Below are 22,309 nucleotides of genomic sequence, written 5' to 3' on the forward strand. Positions count from 1 at the left end.
AATGAAAAAGAACCTAAAAGAGGTATATGTCACCGAAGATTTTCCGAAAGAAGTATTAGAAAAACGAAGAGAATTGAAACCTAAACTCATAGAAGAACGAGCAAAAGGCAATTTTGCCTACATAAAATATGATCAGTTAATAGTCAAAGAGGGAAATACAAAAGAAAAAAGGAAACGGGACCAATCATATTCTCCAGAGGATCAGAATCAGGCCAAGAAGTTGGTGAGCAATACTTCTGCAATAAAAGAAAACAGGAAGAATGCATTCGATATGATGAGACCTAAATCAAACTCTTTTTCTCATACGAAGCCAAACAAAACTAATTAGCAACTATATTCCAGCATCCAGAAGCAGAACAACCCCAATCCGGCTGGTCCCCGTGGGGTTGCTAGACCACCACCCCCTAGAATCAAACCATTAAATGAAAAAACAAACATTAAAATGTACATTGCAACCTTAAACGTTAGGACGCTCATGACAGATACCAGGTTAGAAGAATTAGAGGAAGCCATAAGTTCTATTAAATGGGATATCATTGGTCTATGTGAAGTAAGAAGAATAGGAGAAGAAATACGGGAATACAATGAATACATTTTTTACTTCTATGGTGAAAAACAGGGTATATATGGAATAGGCTTTTTAATAAAGCAATACTTAAAAGACAAAATAATCAGTTTTCAAGGTGTATCAGATAGAATTGCAATTCTTAATATACAATTACCAAAATTTAAACAACCATGGTCGATCATCCAAGTCCATGCACCCACAGAACAAGACACTATGGTGGTGAAAAATAAATTTTACAATGATCTGACAGAAATAATGCAAAAAACAAACAAACAAACAATTTTGATGGGAGACTTCAATTCAAAGGTAGGTAAGAAAACAAATAAAGATGAATTTGTCATAGGAGATTACAGTAGTGGAGAAAGAAATGAGAATGGACAACGGCTCATAGAATTCGCCCTCGCAAACAATTTGAAAATCATAAATACCTTCATCAAAAAGAGAAAGACAAGAAAGTGGACATGGATATCTACAAATGGTAGAGACAGAAATGAAATCGATTTCATTCTAACAAAAGAAAAGAAAATATTTAATGACATCGATGTAGTAAATAAACTAAATTTTAATACAGATCACAGAATGGTAAGAGGAGTTATATTATGTGGAAAAAAGAAATCAAGAAAACACATTACCTCGACAACTCATAATACAATGATAACATCGCCTATACCACAGGATGTCCTAAAAGAGTTAAAAAATAAATTAGAAGAAATCGAAAGATGCAATACACTGAAAGAAAAGTATGATTTTCTGGAAAAGGCACTGACAAATGTAAAAATAATGTGTACTAAAAAAGAGAGGAAAAGTAAACTAGGAGAAGAAGCGATTAAACTAATGAACGAGAGGAAAATAATGTTAAAGAAACGAAAAGATAACCGTCATAACATCTGTCATCTGTTCAAGTATCAATACGAAAACATAAGAAAGCAGAGAGACTAAAAGTACTTATTAAACAGATAGAGAAAACAGGTGGACTTAAAAAAGGTTTAAAACAACTAAAAGAATACACTCAATGGATACCTAACATAAAAATAAAACATAAGGAGAATAATGATAAAGTAGCTATAAAGAGATCATCAATAGCTAAAGTGGCTACTGAATTCTATAAGAAACTATACACGGAGACAGAAGAAAAAATAGCCACAGAAACAGAGAAATATACTAATGAAGAAGCACTGCCTTGTATACTAGAAGCCGAAGTTGAAAGAGCTGTAAAAACACAAAAATGCGGCAAAGCACCCGGAGACGATAATATTTCGAACGAGTTACTGAAAGACACTTTACCCGTTATATCCAAAGCGTTGACGAAAGTATTTAACGATATATTTACTACTGAACAAATACCAACTCAATGGACGAAGTCAACTATTGTCTTGCTCTATAAAAAGGGAGACAAAAATGATATAAGTAATTACAGACCCATATGTCTAATGTCCAATATATACAAAATGTTTTCTAAAATAATACTTGCTCGAATAACAAAACGCTTAGAAGAAAGCCAATCGAGAGAACAAGCTGGATTTCGCGCTGATTATTCTACCATTGATCATATTCACGTGGTTAAACAAATTATTGAAAAACTTAATGAATATGGCCATCATTACTACATAGCATTTATCGATTATAATAAGGCTTTTGATTCTCTTAGTCATAATTATATCTGGAAAACTTTAGAAAAACAGGGCGTAGAAAGAAAATATATACAAATCCTAAAAGGAACATACAAAAACTCAACGGCAAAAGTCAGACTTGAACAATTGGGAGAAGAATTTAGTATCCAGAGAGGTGTCAGACAAGGTGATCCATTATCCCCAAAACTTTTTACGGCAGTGTTAGAAAATATATTCAGAAATTTAGACTGGGAAGATTTTGGAATTAATGTACATGGAAAAAACCTAAATCACTTAAGATTCGCTGACGACATTGTACTATTCTCAGACAGACCAGATATACTACAAACTATGTTGAAACAATTAGATAAAGAAAGTAAAAAAGCTAGTTTATCAATGAATCCAGAGAAAACTAAAATAATGACGAATGCGATAAAAGAAAACATAGAAATAGGACAGGAGATTATCAAATATGTCGATGAATACGTATATCTAGGACAACTAATATCAATAAAAGACCAATATTCAAAAGAAATAGACAGAAGAATTAGCAACACTTGGAAACGTTACTGGTCCCTGCAAGAAATATTCAAGAACGAAACAATACCAATTTCGGTGAAAAGCAAACTGTTCAACGTGTGTATCCTCCCATGTCTCACCTACGGGTGTCAAACTTGGCCTGCCACCAGTAAAAATATCCAAAAACTTGTAGTTTGCCAACGCAATATGGAACGAAGTATGCTAAGCATAAGGCTACATGACAGATGGTCGATCACAAAAATAAGGAAAAAGACGAAAGTGAGCGATATCTTACAAAAGATCAAAACCCTGAAATGGAACTGGACTGGCCACATTATGAGAACAAACAAAGAAAAATGGACGAAAGACGTAATGGAATGGTATCCTAGGAATGGGAAACGACAAAAGGGGCGTCCAACCAAAAGATGGGAGGATGACCTACCAAAAGGTTGGAGAAGACTTGCTCGTGACAGACACGAATGGAAAAAACTAGGGGAGGCCTATGTCGAAAGACAACCTGACCAACGAACTGGTTGCTGTAGAATTGAACATATCACTTAAATTAAGCATATTTATTGTAACCATTATTTATAGTGTTATTAGTTATAATAGTGTTGTAAGTTATTTGTAAGTATTTTGGTCAGCGAATAAAGGCTTTTATTATTATTATTATTATTAATCTGATTGAACAAAATCATAGAATATTTTAAATATTTCGGTTGTTTTAGCCAAGAGTAAATAAATACTATAATCAAACTTAAAACGATTACTGTAATTGTATTTCAATTAATAATAATCTATTATTTAATTATTAAATAGTTTCTAATCATACAGTTAATGATTACAAACAAACCATTAAGAAATGATAATAACATAAATCGATGCAGTAGCTCAGCTCGTCCTTTCCCATTCAATTACTTCAGTTTGTTACAAACGGTCATTCTTACCAAGCTATACGCGTGTGCTAAGTCAAATACATATATTTATTGAATATTAAAAAAAAATTAGTAATTTCGATAAGAAAAGGGATGCGCTACTTTGCAAAATGTTTTGTGTAGAATTAAAATGATTACATGTTTTTAAAAATAACATACAATCGCCAATCAAAAAGATAATTAAAATTGAAAATATTTTGGACATTTGATGGACGTTTACTAACGATCTTTCAAATTTCCACAAAATTCGTATATTTGAACGGATAATATTGGATCTTTCAAGTAAATACGTATGTTTTAAAGTTCGAAATGATTGAAACAAATGAAGACGAATTTGTTAAGCTGAAAATGGAGGATGTTACGGCAACAACTACTTTCCCAAGTCTGCCTGTTGAGAATACAGTGCAAGAAGATATAGTACCCTCGGGATCCCGAAATCTATCGACCAACGCTGAAATAGGAGAAAGTAATGATTCAGGAAAGACTGATATTAAAATAGCTGAAGTGCAACCACATGTAGAAACAGAAAACATTGCTAGTAGAGACTTTTGTAAACCAAATAAATCACAGAACAATGTGGTTGCAAAAAGTGAAACGCCAAAAGACATGTCACAAAAATCGCCATTAAATGAAACACCTTTAGTAGTGCCAAGCAAAGTTCATAAGTTAAATCTACCAGATAACTATAAGGGAAGCCAAATGTTCATGCCGACTGGCGAGCAGATATTCTGGGTTTGTCAATATGCAAAATTATATTTCCTTTTTATATAAGGGTTACATTTATCCAATCCATCCTCACAAATGTTCGCGTAGTATATATACTAAACCTTGAATTGCATTTTCATATTTATATTTATATATTCTATCATACACAATACTTATGATTTATAATCAACTAGTATTTACAACGGTGCCATTAACCAGGACAAAAATATATACCCATAATTTATTGCAAATTAACTTTATTTTAATTTAGTGATTGAAAAATATCATAATTATGCCTAAAATATATAGAGAAGAATTAGTGTACCGCGCTTTACTATAATAGATGTAAAATATTTGTAGCTGGGTGAAACTCATCCATCTGCATCAGACACCGCTTCGTATCAAGATTTCAAAGAAATTAGGTCTCAGTGTTTGGCAGACGGCAAATTGTTCGAAGATCCGGAGTTCCCAGCGGTAGATTACAGTTTGTACAACAAGCAAGAATCGGATAAACGGCTGAAATGGCTCCGACCTAAGGTGAGACAAATATTATACTAGATATTAACCGCGGCTTTGGTTGCGTAAAAAATATGAATTATCTTACAAATTAACTTAAAATATTAAATTGATATAAGACCTCTTTGTTCACAACATTTTTTTCAATTAAAAAGTAGCCTACGTCTTTTCTCAGGCTTTGGACTATTACCAAATGTAATTTACATCGGTCTTGTAGTTTTGGCGTGAAAGCAAGACAGACAGACAGAGTTACTTTCGCATTTTTATTGGTATGGATTATAGCTGAACTTTTTTCTCTCATAAACGTATTAAGGAACTTTTCATCTATATCCATATTTGCAACCATATAAAACTTTAGTAATGGAATACTATAGATAGAGTCGGCCCTGGGGCTACAAAAGAAAGAAAGCCCTAGGGCAACAGAGGCGTGGAGACGTATAATTATATTATGAACGAATTTAAACATTTTAATTTCAATCTTTTAATATAATAATTAGTAAATATTTAGTAAATCGTCTTAATCTCTATTGTAGCTCCACCCTAATCTGATCTATAGAACTCTTGACTTATCTCAGATACTGTCATATTAACAATAGATTAACAATAGAGCCTTACTTTACTAACCTCATAAAGTTTTTATGTTAGGGTCTAAAGATCAGATAAAAACGAAAACCTTAATAATAATCAACGTCCTGTCTGTCCGTTCGAAAATTTCAAAGAGATGTTCTCTTTGGGCTTCCTCCTTCCACTTGTTATTAAAGATCAAGAAAAGAACATTTTAATTGCTTTTATTTTTATCGTCACAGGAAATTTGCGAAAATCCACAACTGTTCGTGGAGGGCTACAGTCGCTTCGACGTCCAGCAAGGAGAGCTGGGCGACTGCTGGCTGCTGGCCGCGGTCTCCACCCTCACGTTGCATAGAAAGTTAGTATAGTTTTGGATTTTTTGTAAAAATAAAAATATTGTAAAAAGCAGATGATATTTTGCGAAAGGTAATGGAGTATCAAATTTTCTTACGCCAGAAATCACGTCTACGGAAAATTCGACTAAATCAATTCGACTAAAAGAATTCGTTTAAAAAACAATTCGACTAATAACAATTCGTCTAAAATAAATCGTCTAAAAAAATTCAACTAAAGACAATTCGACTAAAAACAAATCGACTAGAAACATTGCTCATTCTCGATTACACTTCAATCTCGCGACTCTGCAGTCTTCATCGATCTTATTGAAAATTTGCAACCTCTTGTGGACCTTCTGTCTCTTGTGACCTTCACCACATCGGTCCGGCTATGTCCCGTACACCGTCCGAGATGCCCCACACCCGCCCAACTTGACGATCCGATATATACAGACAGAATTGTATACGTCAAATCAATTGCGTCTGTCGATATGAAGAATTTATTTCATCATTTTATATTTTTCTTTTTTTTTAATTTTATTCTTTCTTTCACTTTTGAAATTAGCTTCTCTCCATCGTTCGTTCAAGAAAATAATAATAAACTTAATACAAAAAACAACACAAAAAATATAAAAAAAAAAAACTGGAAAAAAACAAACAAAAACTTTAAAAAAATACTAAAAAAAAAAACAAAAAAAAATGGAGTTATTAATCCGCCACGTCCTCGTTCGTTGATTCTGGGTCCAGCACAGAGCGAAAATTCATAAAAGAAAAAAGAAGAGAGGGTGAAGGGAGAGAGGGAGGATGGACGAAGGATGATCATGCCTATGATGATTAGTCCATATAGCGAATTCCAACAAGATATCTCAAAAATCGTGGACACACCTACACGATAGGAATTTTTTTAAGCAGTTTAACGGAACAAAGTTTTTAGAGTGAGCAAAAGAGACACTCGTGTTCCACTTGACTTTTGTATACTCAATGTTAGTTGAATTAAATTTAGTAAAGTTTTTTCAGCTAAATTGTTTTCGACGAATTATTATTAGTATAATTGTTTTTAGTCGCATTGTTGTAGTCGAATTGTTTTTTAGACGAATTGCTTTAGTCGAATTTTCCGCAAATCAGAAATCATTTATTTGTTCCGGTTTGAAAGCGATTGAATGTAAATTTACATGATGATGTAATCAACTCAAACATAGAAAATACCGTTAAAACTAAAACAATAGTTGCATATTACAACTATTACATAAAATTAAAAAATAAAATTTTGTTTCAGTCTGTTCTACCAAGTGGTACCAAATGACCAAAGTTTCGATGAGGATTATGCCGGTATCTTCCATTTCCGGTAAGTTAATATTTCTTACAGCGTCATTGTCTATGGGTGATGGTGACCACTTACCAGCAGGTGGCCCATATGATGGGCCAACCTATACCATAAAAAACTGAATAAAGCAATACAAATGTTAAAGAATCTTGTTGTCATTTCAACTGCATTTGGAACTTATGTTGTCTCAACTGATTGGAAAAGATTTAGCAGAATTAATGCTTTCGCCCACAGCGCCATTTTTAAAGAGATTTCCATTGTGCTTGTAGTTTGGTTCCCACCACTATAGGGGTGCTAAATGTTAAAGGTAGATTATTTTCTTGTTTGATAGCGCTATAATAAGTCTAATATGTGTTCCAGGTTCTGGCAGTACGGTCGCTGGGTTGACGTCGTGGTAGATGATCGTCTCCCCACTTACAGAGGGAATCTCCATTACCTGCATTCCTCCGAAAGGAATGAGTTTTGGGGTGCTTTGCTGGAGAAGGCTTATGCTAAGTGAGTAATATATACTATACGAGATCAGAAGAGGAATTAATTTAATAAAAATACAACCAAAACGCAATTAGACTTGTGTGTGTGTGTGTGTGTGTTGCTTGTACTGCTGGCCTTGACACGGTCACCGGACATAAGACTTTTCCTGATGTCACTAGTTTGTGCAGTGTTTTCGTTACGAAAGGAGAATAAAAAAGTAAATAACCTAGCTATGAAACGCGATAATAAATCTACCAGTTAGGATTGCGACACATTAGCAGCCGACCGACAAATTTGGAGGCATATCGTGAGCACTTAGGTGTTTTTGATGCTTTTGAGAGGAGACTAAAAGAAAAGCTCGATGCAAAACGGGAAGGGAAAATATAAAAAACAGGGAAGAAAAAAGAATGCTCAAATACGTTACTTTTTTTATATCGCTGAAGTAACACATTTACGCGCACAAAGCAGAGGTATATGGTAACTCACCAGCTCCGAGGGCACAGGAATACCCTCTAAAAAACCGGGGATGCCCTATCTCTTCAAGGGTGCGCCACTACTACCTCACATTCCTCGAGGCTCCAATAATATATCTAATCCCTGTAATTATATTCTCTTTGTTTCAGATTACACGGTTCCTACGATGCACTTAGAGGTGGTTTTACATGCGAAGCAATGGTGGACTTCACTGGGGGCGTCACTGAGTCCTATCAAATGACGTCACTCCCCGATAACTTCTTTACCATACTCTTGAAGGCGTATGAGAGAAACTCGCTTCTGTGTTGCATGATCGATGTAATATTGTGTTACTAAAATATACCTAACATTTAAATTTTATAATCATTTTAGAATGCCGCTGCTTTATTTAAACTTATTTGTCCGACAATGTTTTAGTGAATGAAAATATATATACCTAAAATCTATAACAAAACATGTGGAATCAATTATTTATGTAATGTAAAATTTTTATTCAGTCGAGTTTGTCGCTTGGATAAGATACACCGACAGCTCATTTTAAGCCCGCCTGGATAGGTACACCCACTCACTCTATCCTACCTTCCGTGAGTAAACCAGATTAAATAGAGGCACAATAAACATGACCGGTGGCGAATTGGGCGATGTAGGAGACGGAATTGCCTCAGAGTGCCAAGATATATAGATGTTAACTATTTACCATCAGATGGTCTGGTCTGCGCACCTAGTTTTTTATATTATTTAAAAAAATACTTCACAGTTAACCGACCAAATTTAGTAATCCTGCTTAATCAGGTAGTAGGTCTAACCCGTTTTTATTTTTTTCCCTTTCATTGATTCAAGGCTATGATTTCATCAGTTTCTTACAACGGCAAATAATTTGAAATGAAGATAATGAATAATAAGACAGTGAACAAAATAACAGTAATAAGGATGTCGTTACAGCCGGACCCCAACGTGTTGGAGGCGGAGACGCCGGCCGGCCTCATCCGCGGCCACGCGTACTCCGTGACGCGCGTGAAGTACGTGGACATCGAGACGCCGGGCCGCGCCGGCAAGATACCGCTGCTGCGCCTGCGCAACCCCTGGGGCAACGAGGCCGAGTGGAACGGCGCCTGGAGCGACAAGTGAGTATCGAGCGACTGTGTTCTCTGTATCAATCAGTATCATTACATATAGGAGACTCCTCTAGCTTGCTTCCAAGCTGGGTGCCTCCCAAGGTGGGTGTCTCGATAGCATACGTAAGAGATCCCGTGAGGGGGTTCCCTAAAGGCAGAATGTGTACCGCTGGATTTTTAGTCTTTGTTATAATTCCGTAATGTTTGAAGATGGAAGCTTTTAAATAACTTACTGTATTTCAACTAAAAGAGCAACAATTTCTTTCCCTAGGTCTCCGGAATGGCAATTCATACCACAGTCAGAACGGGAGGAGTTGGGCTTAACTTTCAGCGATGACGGCGAGTTCTGGATGTCTTTTGAGGATTTCGTCAGTCATTTTAATAGGTGTGACATAAAACGCATTATATTAAAATATTACTAAAACTAGTTACTGTTTATATCTTGACCGCGTGGAATGGTGGCAAGAATGCTAGCAGCATTTCCTCGTTGAATCGCAATTCCGATCCTCTGGGCAAAAAACGAACCAGCCATCCTGTCACCAGTGGAGGCGATGAGGCGCGGTGTTATACTTTTGATGAAGCTTTTTGCACCACTACTCCAAGAGCCAAGCGTTTCGAGTAGTGTCTTCTGATTTTCTATAACACAAGTGCTTTAGCTATTTACATTGGGATCAGAAGAATGTATGTGATGTTGTCCATTATTTATTTTTAATTAAAAGAATTCTAAATGTTTTTCATAGCAGTGCCTTTCTTACACAATTCTTATGTGTGTTATATTTAATGACAGAGTTGAAATGTGTAACTTGAATCCGGACTCCTTCAACATCAAGGAGTGCCACGAAGGCTGTACAAAGAAATGGGAGATGTCTGTTTTTGAGGGAAAATGGATGAAAGGTATGTAACATCGGTTACTCCGTTGTTGCTTAGAGCTCGTGGTAGAAAATTAACCTTAAACAAATTTACGAATTTCAATAAAACCGATTACTGCTGATTTACGACGCGAAATTCTATAGCGACGAATAGCGCCGAATACTGCCGATTTCCACAACCAATAGAAATAGCTCCCTGTCGCGCCATTCGACGCTATTCGTCAAAATCGTCGCTATAGAATCTCGCGTCGTAAATCGGGAGTAATCGGTTTTACAAATTTTGCTATTGCTACATCTAAGTTGTCTTGTACTATAACTACATAAAATAGTTTTAATGATAATTATTGTTTCCAGATATTTCGGCCGGAGGTTGCGTGAATTATAGCGACACCTTTTGGAAGAACCCTCATTACACCGTCACCTTAAAAGATCCGGACGAAGACGATGAAGAGAACAAATGTACCGTGAGTGATATTTGTTATTAATATAAGTATTTTCTATAAAATCGGAACACGTTACAATACTTGTAACTGTATCCTATAAATATTGATATAATGTTTGAGTAAAATTTTGGATGTAAACACTGCTATTTTCCTTGGATTGGATTTGCCAACTCTGGGGCATTTACTTTTACTTGTTGTATAGAACATTAATGTCGGCGTCATCTTCTAGATCATCGTATCTCTGATGCAGAAGAACTGTTACTACCGAAGTCAGCGGGGCCTGAGCTTACTCCCCATAGGATTTGCAGTTTTCCGTCTCCCAGAACACCATGATGTTCAGAAGCCGTTCGAATGTAACTCCAATGATTGCGTGGGACACACTAATTATTTTACTAATCAAAGAGAAGTCTGGCAGCGGTAAGGAAATCATTACATAGTATAAAACAGAGTCGCTTAACGCTGTCTGTCTATGTATGCTTAAATCTTTATTAATATTTATAATACATGCACAATAAAGTAGAGAATGACTGAAAAACAGTGAACATTATAGAACATTCTGCAGTCCATTTAGTATCAGCAATGCAACCGTGCGAGTAAGAAGGGGCGGGTCGCTAGTATAATTATTATAAAATTAAAATTCATATAATTTTTGTCACTGGTTATTAGCGACCTTTTCTTATTCATGACATAGTTCAAAGTGATATGTACTTTATCAGTAAATGAAAATATTGGATATTTCCGATAAAAAAGAAATGAAAACAATTGGCTTACTACTGATGGATCAGTCGACTTCGAACAACGGATAGTAGGGTAAATGTATGAAGCTCGCAAACGAGTTTAGTTATTCTATATTCAGTACACGTAAGCAAAACGAATCGTTCATTTAAAATTGGTGCAATTCTTTAGTATGCAATAGTGAATCTTTCACTAATTTCGTTTTATAATATTTTCATAAATGTGCTGCAGTTACCAGTTGACACCGGGCTCCTATCTAATCGTGCCTTCAACCTTCATGCCAAATGAGGAAGGAGAATTCCTCCTACGTGTGTTCTCTGAGAAGAGCAATAATATGACGTATGTATATCTTATTATCTATTTATAAATTCACACATGAACATATAGGCAGTAAATATAATTTGTAATGTATACTACTGTTATTTTAAGAAACCTCGATTCCCAAATGTATCATCTTGTCGATTTAGATTATTATATCTAACTGTCTCGTTGCTTGATTGGCTAGATATGAAGCCATGCAGCCGTGAAGCTGCAGACCCCGATATCCCCTGACAAAACTGATCGAATCGATAAAGTTGCCTAGTAAAAACTTTTCAGGATCGAGTCTGTAAGTTGCAAGTACATTCCCGTACCTCATAAAGCCCATAAAGCCTTCCTGCGCCTGAACTATTTCTGGTCAGATTTCCTGTCCCATCAGATAACGGAAGTGATACTGTATTACACACTCATATAATATGTCATGTACATATAATATGTCCTGCGTAGTTTATTAATCTCCTTTGGATTAGCCGTCTTGGCTGCAATCGGTCAGGATGTCAAAATTATAACAAATTTACTACAAAAAACAAATCTATCGTCTTTTTTTAATATATATACGATAACCTACACTAATAATCTTTTATTTTTAGTGAAAACGACGAAGATGTCTTTATGAGCGATCTTGACGACAGGGTAAGTGGAATTGTTAAACCTACGTAAGTTTCCCACTGCCGGGCAAAGGACATCATAAATAAGTTTTGGAGCTTATCGCAGTCGTGGTATAACACTAATGCCCTTGCCTAACTTCCGATCGATTTTCACTTTTGATGGCATATTAATAAGAAACAATTTCTCTTTTGACATATTTGTGCTGTTTTTTGGTATCTAGATTAATTTTTGAAATAATGCTATGGTCTTATCAAGGATATGTTACATAGGTTCACATGTTTACCGCATTTTATGTGCTCATAGCTAGATATACATAGATAACGGCATTATAGACATACTACGGCAGAAACATTCACACGATAGCTTCAGGTTTCCTCGCGATATTTTCCTTAGCGGCCACAGGTAAACTGTAATACTGCCACTTATATATATAGTAGGCTTTTACAAGCACCGTTTGGAAGTCAACAAGTATTAGCTCCAGACTTTTTTTAGCATCTATATTCTCTCTTATTGAAAAATGTGCTTTATTATTTAATTTAATTTTATTATTATATAATAATAATAACAATAATAATAATCTTTATTGACTCCAAGAAATGTACATTAGTCTTAACCTATAATACCTAATTTTACATGATTTTATGTTGACATCGAGGTTAGTAAACACTAGCGTTTAAACTAGGCCGAGCCTGTATCTTAAACGCTAGACTCTTCCGATGTCACCATTATATCTTATTTCTAAAAATAAACTACAAAAGTAATTAGTGAATGAGGGTAAAAGTTAAAACTCTATACAAAAACAATATCAGCGACATTTCTATTTCTACCTTCAAACTTACAATTTGATAGGTTAGACCACAAAAACTATGAACTAAACATAAGAATAAAATGTAATACTTTAATTTAAATTGTAAATGTTAATATGAAAAAATATGTTTTTTTTAACTTAGCTTAACAAATAGTAGAAAATAAAATATTAATACTTTAATAAAAGGTTTATAAAAGATTTGAAATTTTTGATTTTTTATATATTTATAGTATTATTTATTTTAGAGTAACAAACAGTTTTTCCAATTCCTCATAATTTTGTGTTTTTAACCAGGATAATAGTGTGTGTGTGTAAATTTAACAATTTATTTATTTTATTATAAAGCATAGGACCGAGATAGCACTGGAATTTTTTATATAGTCGGTTTTGTATGGAATGATAGGACAAGCGTTGTATTTTCGCCGAGTGAGTAATGTTGCAGGATTATATACTATTTTTTGATGCTGGGACATTATTGTATTTTTAATAAATAGTTGTCTTACTGTTAGTACATCACATTCGGAGTAGAGGGCGACTGTTGGGTGCATGTAAGATTTGAATGTCATAACTTTTAATAACGCTCGCTGTGCCCTTTCTAGTTTTATGAGGTGTGTTTTTTTGGCTCCACCCCAAGATGTAATACAGTAAGACAAAATTGACTCCACCAATGCAAAGTAGATTGTTTTTATAAGACTAAAATCAGCTATATGTCGTAAAGTTTTGAAAATATAAATAAGTCTACGCGTTTTGTCTGACAACTGGTTTATTTTAAAGTGAATCACCAAATACTCATTAACAAGCTGTATCAGTATGGCCTTGGCTATTCTTTGATTAACTGGTTTCAATCATATTTAACGCAGAGACCACTTACAGTTTCGGTCACTGGTTTTGACTCCGAGATTTACTTTGCCAAAAGCGGGGTGCCGCGGGGCTCACATTTGGGTCCTCTTTTATTTCTCGTTTTCATCAACGACATAACCAAATATATTAAACATTGTAAATATTCTCTTTATGCAGATGATCTTAAAATTTACAAAACAGTAAAATCGAATAAGGACATAAACTTAATACAGAATGATATTAACAGTATTAACGAATGGTGTTGTTCTAATAATATGACTCTTAACGTCAGCAAATGTTTTCATATGAAATTTACCAGGAAGAAAAAACCGCTTGTCTCTAGGTACTCCATCGGCAATGTATTAATCGAGAAAATATTACAAATAAAAGACTTAGGAGTCACTATTGACAGCCGTTTAACATTCATGACGCATATTGATAATATAGTTGTTAAAGCTGCACAAAATCTTGGTTTTATCAAGCGAAACACCCATGGATTTTCTAAAGACACTAAAATACTTCTATACAATGCCTTGGTACGCAGCAATCTTGAGTACGCCAGTATCATCTGGAAACCTTTTTACACACTGTTCATTCTCAGCGCATTGAGAGTATACAGCGAGCATTTACCAAACATCTTGCTTACCTTGAAAAAGATTTTTCGCATAGACAATTATATAAGGACCGTTTGGCAAAATTTAATATGGTTTCACTACGGAGTAGGCGCGAAATTATTGATCTAAAATTTTTACATAATATTATAAACAATAAAGTAACAAATTCAGAAATTATTGAAAGACTATTTATATCTGTTCCTTCTAGAACACCCAGAAATACTCACAAAATATTCTACACTCCTTGTTTAAGAACGCATGTTGGCAATCAAGCCCCCTTGATACGAATATGCAACGAGTATAATAATATCCTTAAATCAATCCCTGGCATTGACATTTTTAACGACTCCCCCTCTATCTTCAGAAATAAGTTATTTAATTACTATAAAACGCATGATTAGTTTTAGTTTTAATTTAATTTAATTTTGATTTTATTTTTATGTAATTTTAATTTATTTTGATTTAATTTTTAATTCAATTTTGATTTATTTAATTTTATTTTGATTTGATTTTGATTTAATTTTTATTTTACTTTAATTTAATTTAATCTGTATATTTATTCTGAATTAATTAAATAATATAAATAATTTTTAAATTTGCACTGTAACTGTAACTATCATTACTTATAAAATAAATATACATACTCAATCAATGTTATGTACACTTGTAATTGACGTACATATCAAACTTTAATATAACTTTTAAATTTAAATACAAATGTTTGTAATATGTATGTTGTAAGTGTGCTTAAATAAATAAATAAATAAATTTGAGGGGACCATGATAATTTTTCGTCTAATACAACACCTAAATACTTTAAAGTTTTTACACGATCTATAAAGCTACAATCACAAGTGTTTATTTTAATATTTTGACAAGAATGAATGCGGATTTTTAATACTTGCTCATTCGGTGCACGTTCGGTATTTGTAAATAAAATAAATTTTGTCTTGCTAATATTAAGTGTAAGTAAATTTTGATTAAGCCAGTTTGCCATTGTTTGTAGTCCCGATTCGGCTTTTGATTTAGCATCTTCCCGAGAATTTCCGTTAAATATCAGTGCAGTGTCGTCAGCAAAAGTGAAAATTTTGCAGTTTTGAAGCTTTAATTTGCATAGATTATTGATATATATTAAAAACAAGGTTGGACCTAAAATACTGCCCTGTGGAACACCATGCGTTATCGGAGTATCCTTACTTGTGTAACCGTTTATAGTGACTCGTTGAGTTCGATTTCGTAAATAGTCAACAAATAAATCAAGTGTTGTACCCCTTATGCCAATTTCCTCCATCTTATTTATCAATATTGATATAGAGACCGTGTCAAAAGCTTTTGACAAATCTAAAAATAATCCAATACATTTGTTTTTGGTGTCAATATTAGTAGCTACGTAGTCAGTGAGGTTAGATACTGCTTGGGCTGTTGATCTGCCAGGTCTGAAACCGTATTGATTTTTTGAAAAAAAATTATTTTGTCTAAATAAGTTAAAAGACGCTTATTCATTATCTTTTCTATAATTTTTGATAAAGCTGGTAACACCGAAATCGGACGATAATTATTAACACAATCCTTATTACCTGATTTAAAAATGGGGTGAATAATTGATGTTTTAAACACATTGGGAAAAGTTCCAGTTTCGATGCATAAATTGGCGATGTGCGTTATAGCAGGAATAAGAATAGCTTTGGCCATTTTTAATACTTTGGTAGAGATTCCGTCCCACCCTACAGCACTATCAGACTTTAAATTCATTAAAATAGATTCAACTTCCGACTCAGATGTTCCAAGCATTACCATAGAACTAGCTGGTGTTATTGTGTCTTCATATTGGTAGGAAATCGTGTTGTTATATTTTGGAATTTTATTTGCTAAATTTACGGCCACACTAGTGAAATATTTATTTACTGTGTCTACAGATTTTTGAGGTGTACTTTCTATTTTTAGTAAATCTGTCGAGTTTGTTTTACCTTTATTTTTGTTTAGGACCTTATCAATAATTTCCCACGTCTTTTTTGGATTTTAAATTATTATTTAAGAAAACTGCATTATTCCTGATTGTTATAGGACATCAATTATATTTATGTCATATAACAATCAGGAAATTTTCTTTATTAATAATTTGCACACGTGCGAAGCCGGGCGGGTTTATTTTATTTACGAAAAATACAGAAATAGTCTGTGGAGAAGATAATAAAATTCGCTGTAATATAACAATAAAAATATTGTTCATGCAGATTAAAAAATTGGCACTAAATCCTGAACCAGCGGATCCAATTCGAGCCTTATTCAACATCTTGGCCGGTGCTGATGGGGAGGTAGACTGGCGGGAATTAAAGGAGATTCTGGACTATGCTATGAGGGAGGGTAAGTGCGTTTAGTATGATAGAGTTCATTCCAAATTAATCTCGATAAAATATTGACATATTATTTGATTACCCCTACAGACCCTAAAATTGAACACTTTTACGGACTATAAATAAATTGTAAACAAATATTTTTACTGTAAAATGGATGTAATAGATATAACGGCACTGGAGCGCCTTTATCATCTTTGTCTCTTAATATAAGATTTGTATCAGTCATCATGACGGCGTGTTGTTATTAATTCCAGAAATACAAGGTGATATCGTTAGATTACAATGTTGTAATTCTTTACATGCGTTCGTACAATTATTTTCAATACTTAAATCAAATAATGCACTGGGATTGCAATAATAGACGTCGGCGATCCGTTCGCGAGACATACACCGCTTTTACCGGCCGTTATTCGTTGTCTTAGCAATATTAGCCATCTGGCGGCGCTGCAGGTCAAACGTTTAACCAGAGTAAGCTTAACTCAACAACAACAGCCTGCAAATTCCCACTGCTGGGCTAAAGGCCTCCTCTCCTTTTTGAGGAGAAGGTTTGGAACATATTCCACCACGCTGTTCCAATGCGGGTTGGTGGAATGCACATGTGGCAGAATTTCTATGAAATTTGTCACACGCAGGTTTCCTCACGATGTTTTCCTTCACCGCTGAGCACGAGATGAATTATATAAATAAATTAAGCACATGAATCAGCGGTGATTGCCTGGGTTTGAACCCGCAATCATCGGTTAAGATGCACGCGTTCTAACCACTGGGCCATCTCGACTCAAGCTTAACGCACCCTAGTCCAATAATCAAAACTTTACAATTTAATTTAACATTAATCAAATAGATAGCATTATATGTTAGTAAGTGTAACGGTTTTATATTAAGTGAAGATTTTCACTTTACTTAACTGTATAATATATCCGATTTTTTACTGGTCTTATCTATACTTGAATATTAAAAAGCACGGGTATTGGGTACGGGAGTGTAATGTTACTTCTTTGTAACTCCGGCACAATATTTAATTTGTAAACATTTTATAACATATTCCTAATGTTTTATAATTATTCCACCTCCTTCAATTGCTTCAATCTGCTCAAGCCGAGATAACTGTTATAGACACATTAATATTTGATCTAGACAGATATCAACATCATACAGACTAACTTATCGGTTATTACCCACTATAAGTAGGCAAGTGCAACCGCAAGATTCACTATGTTCTTCATTGCCAATGTGCCATGAAAGAAGATATTATATGCCTTATGCCTGTAGTTATGGCAATGTCTCACTAACCCTTCTAACCAATACACAACATGACTAAGTATTGCTGATTGGCGTTAGAATATATGATAAATGGATATGTCCAGAAGGCCAGAATAGGCAAAAAATAGTTTGTAATTGAGTACAGCAATTTCAGTTGGACTTTTTTGGTCTTTATCAACGACCAAGCCCTTGCCAATCTGCTTCATCCTTTGGTTTTGCGTCGACATGTTTGATCACTCTGCATCTTCTACCGAAATTTTCACTGGTAACGTTCCAACGAATTGTTCGGATTTATCCCGACTATGGAATTTCACCTTCGGATATCTTGTCAAAATTCGAAGTTTCACCTGCTTCCGATCTTTATGTCCGATAATCCTCAACACCGCGATTCTTAAGACATTTTCTGCCTCGCACAACAACTCTGTTAAACTAACTTTCGCCGGCAGTTTTTCCGAACCGTTTTCAAACTTTGGAACCTTCAATAAAAGAGTGTAGGTACTCCTTCCTTAAAGGCCGACAACGTACCTGCAAGTCTCCCCGGCTTTGTAGACGTCCATGGGTGGTGGTAATCACTGTTACGCGTATTTTGTACTTCCTACTCATTTGCTACTACAACATTAAAAAAAAACCTGGACGCCATAATATTTCTTGCGATATAATTTACAAGCTCGTTGATAAGTTTGCTATTGATTGATCGTAGTAAGAAGAAATGGATAATAAATAAAAAACAAATATGTAAATCTGCCTCAGACTCTGAAATAAGACAATTCTAAGATAGGTCACCAATACCTTGATACAAAAGAAAAAGCAAAGAGGTTTAAATAAAGCCATTTAGTTTTAAAGAGGAAATCACTTCCATGTTCGAAGACTTGTTCAGAAATTATAGGAGGAATCCAAAAGTCGAACGACGGCGTGCATTCTAATTTATCTCGCGCAGTTGGCTAGTATGTCTTGAAAAATAGCAGTTGTATTTCGACGCTAACTGTATATGAATTAATACAGAGATAGCCATGCGTCACGCAGTCGATGCCGGGGGAGTAGACCAGCAAGAGCAGAACTGTCTAAAGCAGCTGCTGTGTACTCTATGCACTAACATCTATCGGAAAATCCGCATCGACAAGCTACGGGACCTGATGCAAGAACAGCAGGAACCAGGAACATGGCAACAGGAGCAGGTCCTTCTCGACCAACCACAGCTGCGAGGTAACGAGTGTTCTTGAATCGTGTATTTTCTGAGATATATATTAAATTATTAATATCTCATGATAAAAATATTACAATAAATCTGACAAGAGCAGTGACCTGGCACAAATAATTTATTATCAAGGAATTATTCTCTGTCCAGGATATACCTAATTAGAAAAATTGCAAATTGTCCCGTCGTTTGATTGTGATTCATTATAAAAAATCGTATTGGTTTATGTCACCATAATGGACCTCATTGATTTTACTTTCAACTATTTAATTGCTTTTGGCTATCTTACTTGGCTGGTCAAATTTCAAATCCTTTGTCAGATCAGTAAAATGTTTTGTGTCAAGATATTGTATCAGTTTGGCAGATTTCAGTGTTTACACTCTCGTACCTCGGAATACTCGTAAAACCATCCTGCGTTTTTGCTGTATAAAAGTTTGTCTGTATACACTCTTGTATTACAATATTCAACGTGCGGTTGGCTAGATAACCAACGTTTTGTGTATAAGAAATATTAATAGTATAATTTTTCGAATTTCGAATAAAGAAAACGTTTATAGAACTTTTAAATTAAGAATAACAACGACGTATTACTTAATTATAGATAGTTAAGTCTTTCCAGTGATTTGGAATATGTCGAACTAGTTAGAAAGTAGTAACTTATTGGTTCACTAAATTCTTGATTTCTTTGTTTAGATAGACAGTACAGAACTATTGAATGATTCTGTTCCGGATAAAGTAATTAACTGTCTCCAAGCCGAGAACCTAGGGGATAATTTAAGGGACTTAGGGCTTTGGACGCAAACCTTTTATTCCTTTCCGGTAAAAACGGTACCGCATATAAAGTGATTTAAGACTAAAGACGAATAGTCTACAAACTACAATATTTAGTGTTAACAAATGAGAAATATAAATTATAATCAACGTAAATACTAAAAAATACATCAATCTCCATTTTGAAGATTCTTTATATAAGTATGTGTATCGAATGTTGCAGAACTCCAAGGTGAAGGTTTCTCCGAGAATGTCTGCAAGAGGATGATCGAGATGCTGGATAAGGATGCTTCCGGAAGTCTCGGCTTCAAAGAGTTTAAATCTCTGTGGATTGATCTGAGGCAGTGGCGGGTAAAACAATAATTAGAACCTTATCATTACAATGCCTAAATACATAAGAAGAAGTTAACAAATTGGATTGATCTAGTTTTTTTAGTAAATACCAAAAAGCAAACTTTTAGTCGATGTAGAGGAACGAAGATGAAAACTCAGAAGAGTGATTATTTGTGTGTGCGATATATTCATATCATTTTGAGTTCGAGTTATTGAAAAGACCATATTTACTTCTTTTTAAGATAATAAGTAGGTGGTCTTTTAAATGGTCCATCTGATGGTTAGTGATCAAGACTGCAAATAGACAAACGCTACAAGAAATATTCATGATTCTCAATGATTCCTTAACACCAATGCCATCTTGGGAATTATGTCATGCCCCTTGTGCCTGTACACTGTACACTAGATCTCCATACCTTGAAATTAGAACACAACTAAACTAAGCATTACTGTGTTAGGGTAGAATATATGAAAAGTATTAGTAGTACCTAACCAGAGGGGCTGGAAGCTCAGTCCAACTTCTACATAGTTAGTTCAATTTTGTTTCAATGGGTTTGTATGTTTACGGAAAGGTCTTTATTATTCACTTAGTTATATTAAATGTTACCTTAGTTTGATACACGAATCTTATATAACAGTAAAGGCCATTGTAATATTACTTTGTACTTATTATATGGGCATATCTTGCTACTATAACGCCAGATGTCGTGTCCGTTGCAGGCGGTGTTTCGCCTGTACGACACCGAGGGTCACGGCGCCGTCCCGTTGAAACACTTGCGTGACGCGCTGCACTCGGCCGGGTACACGATCAACGCGCATACGGTCAACGAGCTCGCACAGAGGTACACACACGACACTTTAACTAATCTGTTCTAGATTTTTATTTGTTCCTGACTGTGAAAGTATGAATGTTACAATTTGTAGTAAATTCTTTAATTTTTTCTTCTTTATCTAGATTTAATAAACGATTTGTTTCTATATGTTTCTTTACGTACAGATACAGCTCATGTCACGGGATACAATTCGCCGAGTTCATATTGTGCCTTGTGCGACTCAAGACCAAGATCGGAAATACAGCATGAGGTATAAACAACTATATTTCTCATATGAGAGTTCACGTTTAATTATAATATTGTTTTACACAACTACTATTACAATACATAGTTCACATTCAAACTTATTAAATACTTCAAAATTTAAACGAAATATTTTTTTTTTTTTTTGAAAAAACAGGAGGTGCAGTTTGTTCACTTATTTACGATTTAAGTTTATGTGTTAATATATATGCGATGCGTTAATATTCTGACATTCCTTGTATTTCCAACTTAATAAATTTCTAGGCTTCATCAAAAAATCCCTTTTTTTACAAGTGTGTGCTAAAACTATAATATATCTCATGTAGTCATAGATAACAAATGTGTACTGTAAGTGCAGAACTGTCAATTTGACTTGTTGAATTTTATTGAATGTGTTATATGTATGTGATGTATTTTAACTTCTATTATGTATTTTTTTATCCAATAAGAGGAATAAATGTATTTCCTCGAGCTGTTATTTATTATTTTAACTCTCTCGTCATAATTAACCTTTGTTGGAAATATATAAATCCCATTAATAGACAATTTATCTGTCTATAACCTTAATGTATTTTTTATTATGTGTACAAATAATACAGAAATGACATCAAGATGAAAAAATAATATGGTTACTTCGTTGATTTTACGTGAAAGACCAACTCTCCTTCCGACATATCAAATAAATAACTTGTAAAATATGGGTATTGTTTAACAAAAACAAACATTGCACTCCAAAACTGCCGATTGTCTATGAGAGGCTGGAGCTAGTTAAATGTATAATGTATAGGTACAAATATCAAAAATCTAAATCAACACCACCCTTTCATTGGTCGTCCACTTCCTCTGTGTCCAAAGTCAAGATCTTCCTCACAACATGGTCCTCATTCCTCCGACTCGTATATATGTATATTTAATAATTAAAATAAGAGATGAAACGGA

At 34.4% G+C, this 22,309-nt stretch overlaps 1 protein-coding gene across 1 annotated transcript; it reads left to right on the forward strand.

Annotated features, from left to right (window-relative positions):
- The first annotated feature begins 3,941 nt into the window (after positions 1-3,941).
- On the forward strand, positions 3,942-21,478 carry LOC124540647 (calpain-A-like). Its single transcript, XM_047118313.1, has 18 exons — positions 3,942-4,364; positions 4,698-4,874; positions 5,660-5,778; positions 7,032-7,100; positions 7,440-7,574; positions 8,174-8,342; positions 8,967-9,148; positions 9,411-9,524; positions 9,927-10,033; positions 10,363-10,472; positions 10,681-10,868; positions 11,418-11,525; positions 12,095-12,137; positions 16,610-16,739; positions 18,998-19,198; positions 20,164-20,312; positions 21,015-21,136; positions 21,292-21,478. The coding sequence occupies exons 1-18, from the start codon at positions 3,942-3,944 to the stop codon at positions 21,374-21,376; spliced, it is 2,631 nt and encodes an 876-aa protein (XP_046974269.1). The 3' UTR covers positions 21,377-21,478.
- Positions 21,479-22,309: the final 831 nt, after the last annotated feature.

This window comes from Vanessa cardui, chromosome 26 (assembly GCF_905220365.1).
Source record: "Vanessa cardui chromosome 26, ilVanCard2.1, whole genome shotgun sequence".
NCBI classification, from domain to species: Eukaryota; Metazoa; Arthropoda; class Insecta; order Lepidoptera; family Nymphalidae; genus Vanessa; species Vanessa cardui.

Bases quoted from the DNA above. Each gene is read 5' to 3' on its own strand.
- LOC124540647 (XM_047118313.1), top strand. From the start codon at position 3,942: ATGATTGAAACAAATGAAGACGAATTTGTTAAGCTGAAAATGGAGGAT. The intron at 16,740-18,997 runs GTAAGTGCGTTT...GAATTAATACAG, and splicing joins GGACTATGCTATGAGGGAGG to AGATAGCCATGCGTCACGCA. The intron at 19,199-20,163 runs GTAACGAGTGTT...TCTTTATATAAG, and splicing joins CGACCAACCACAGCTGCGAG to TATGTGTATCGAATGTTGCA.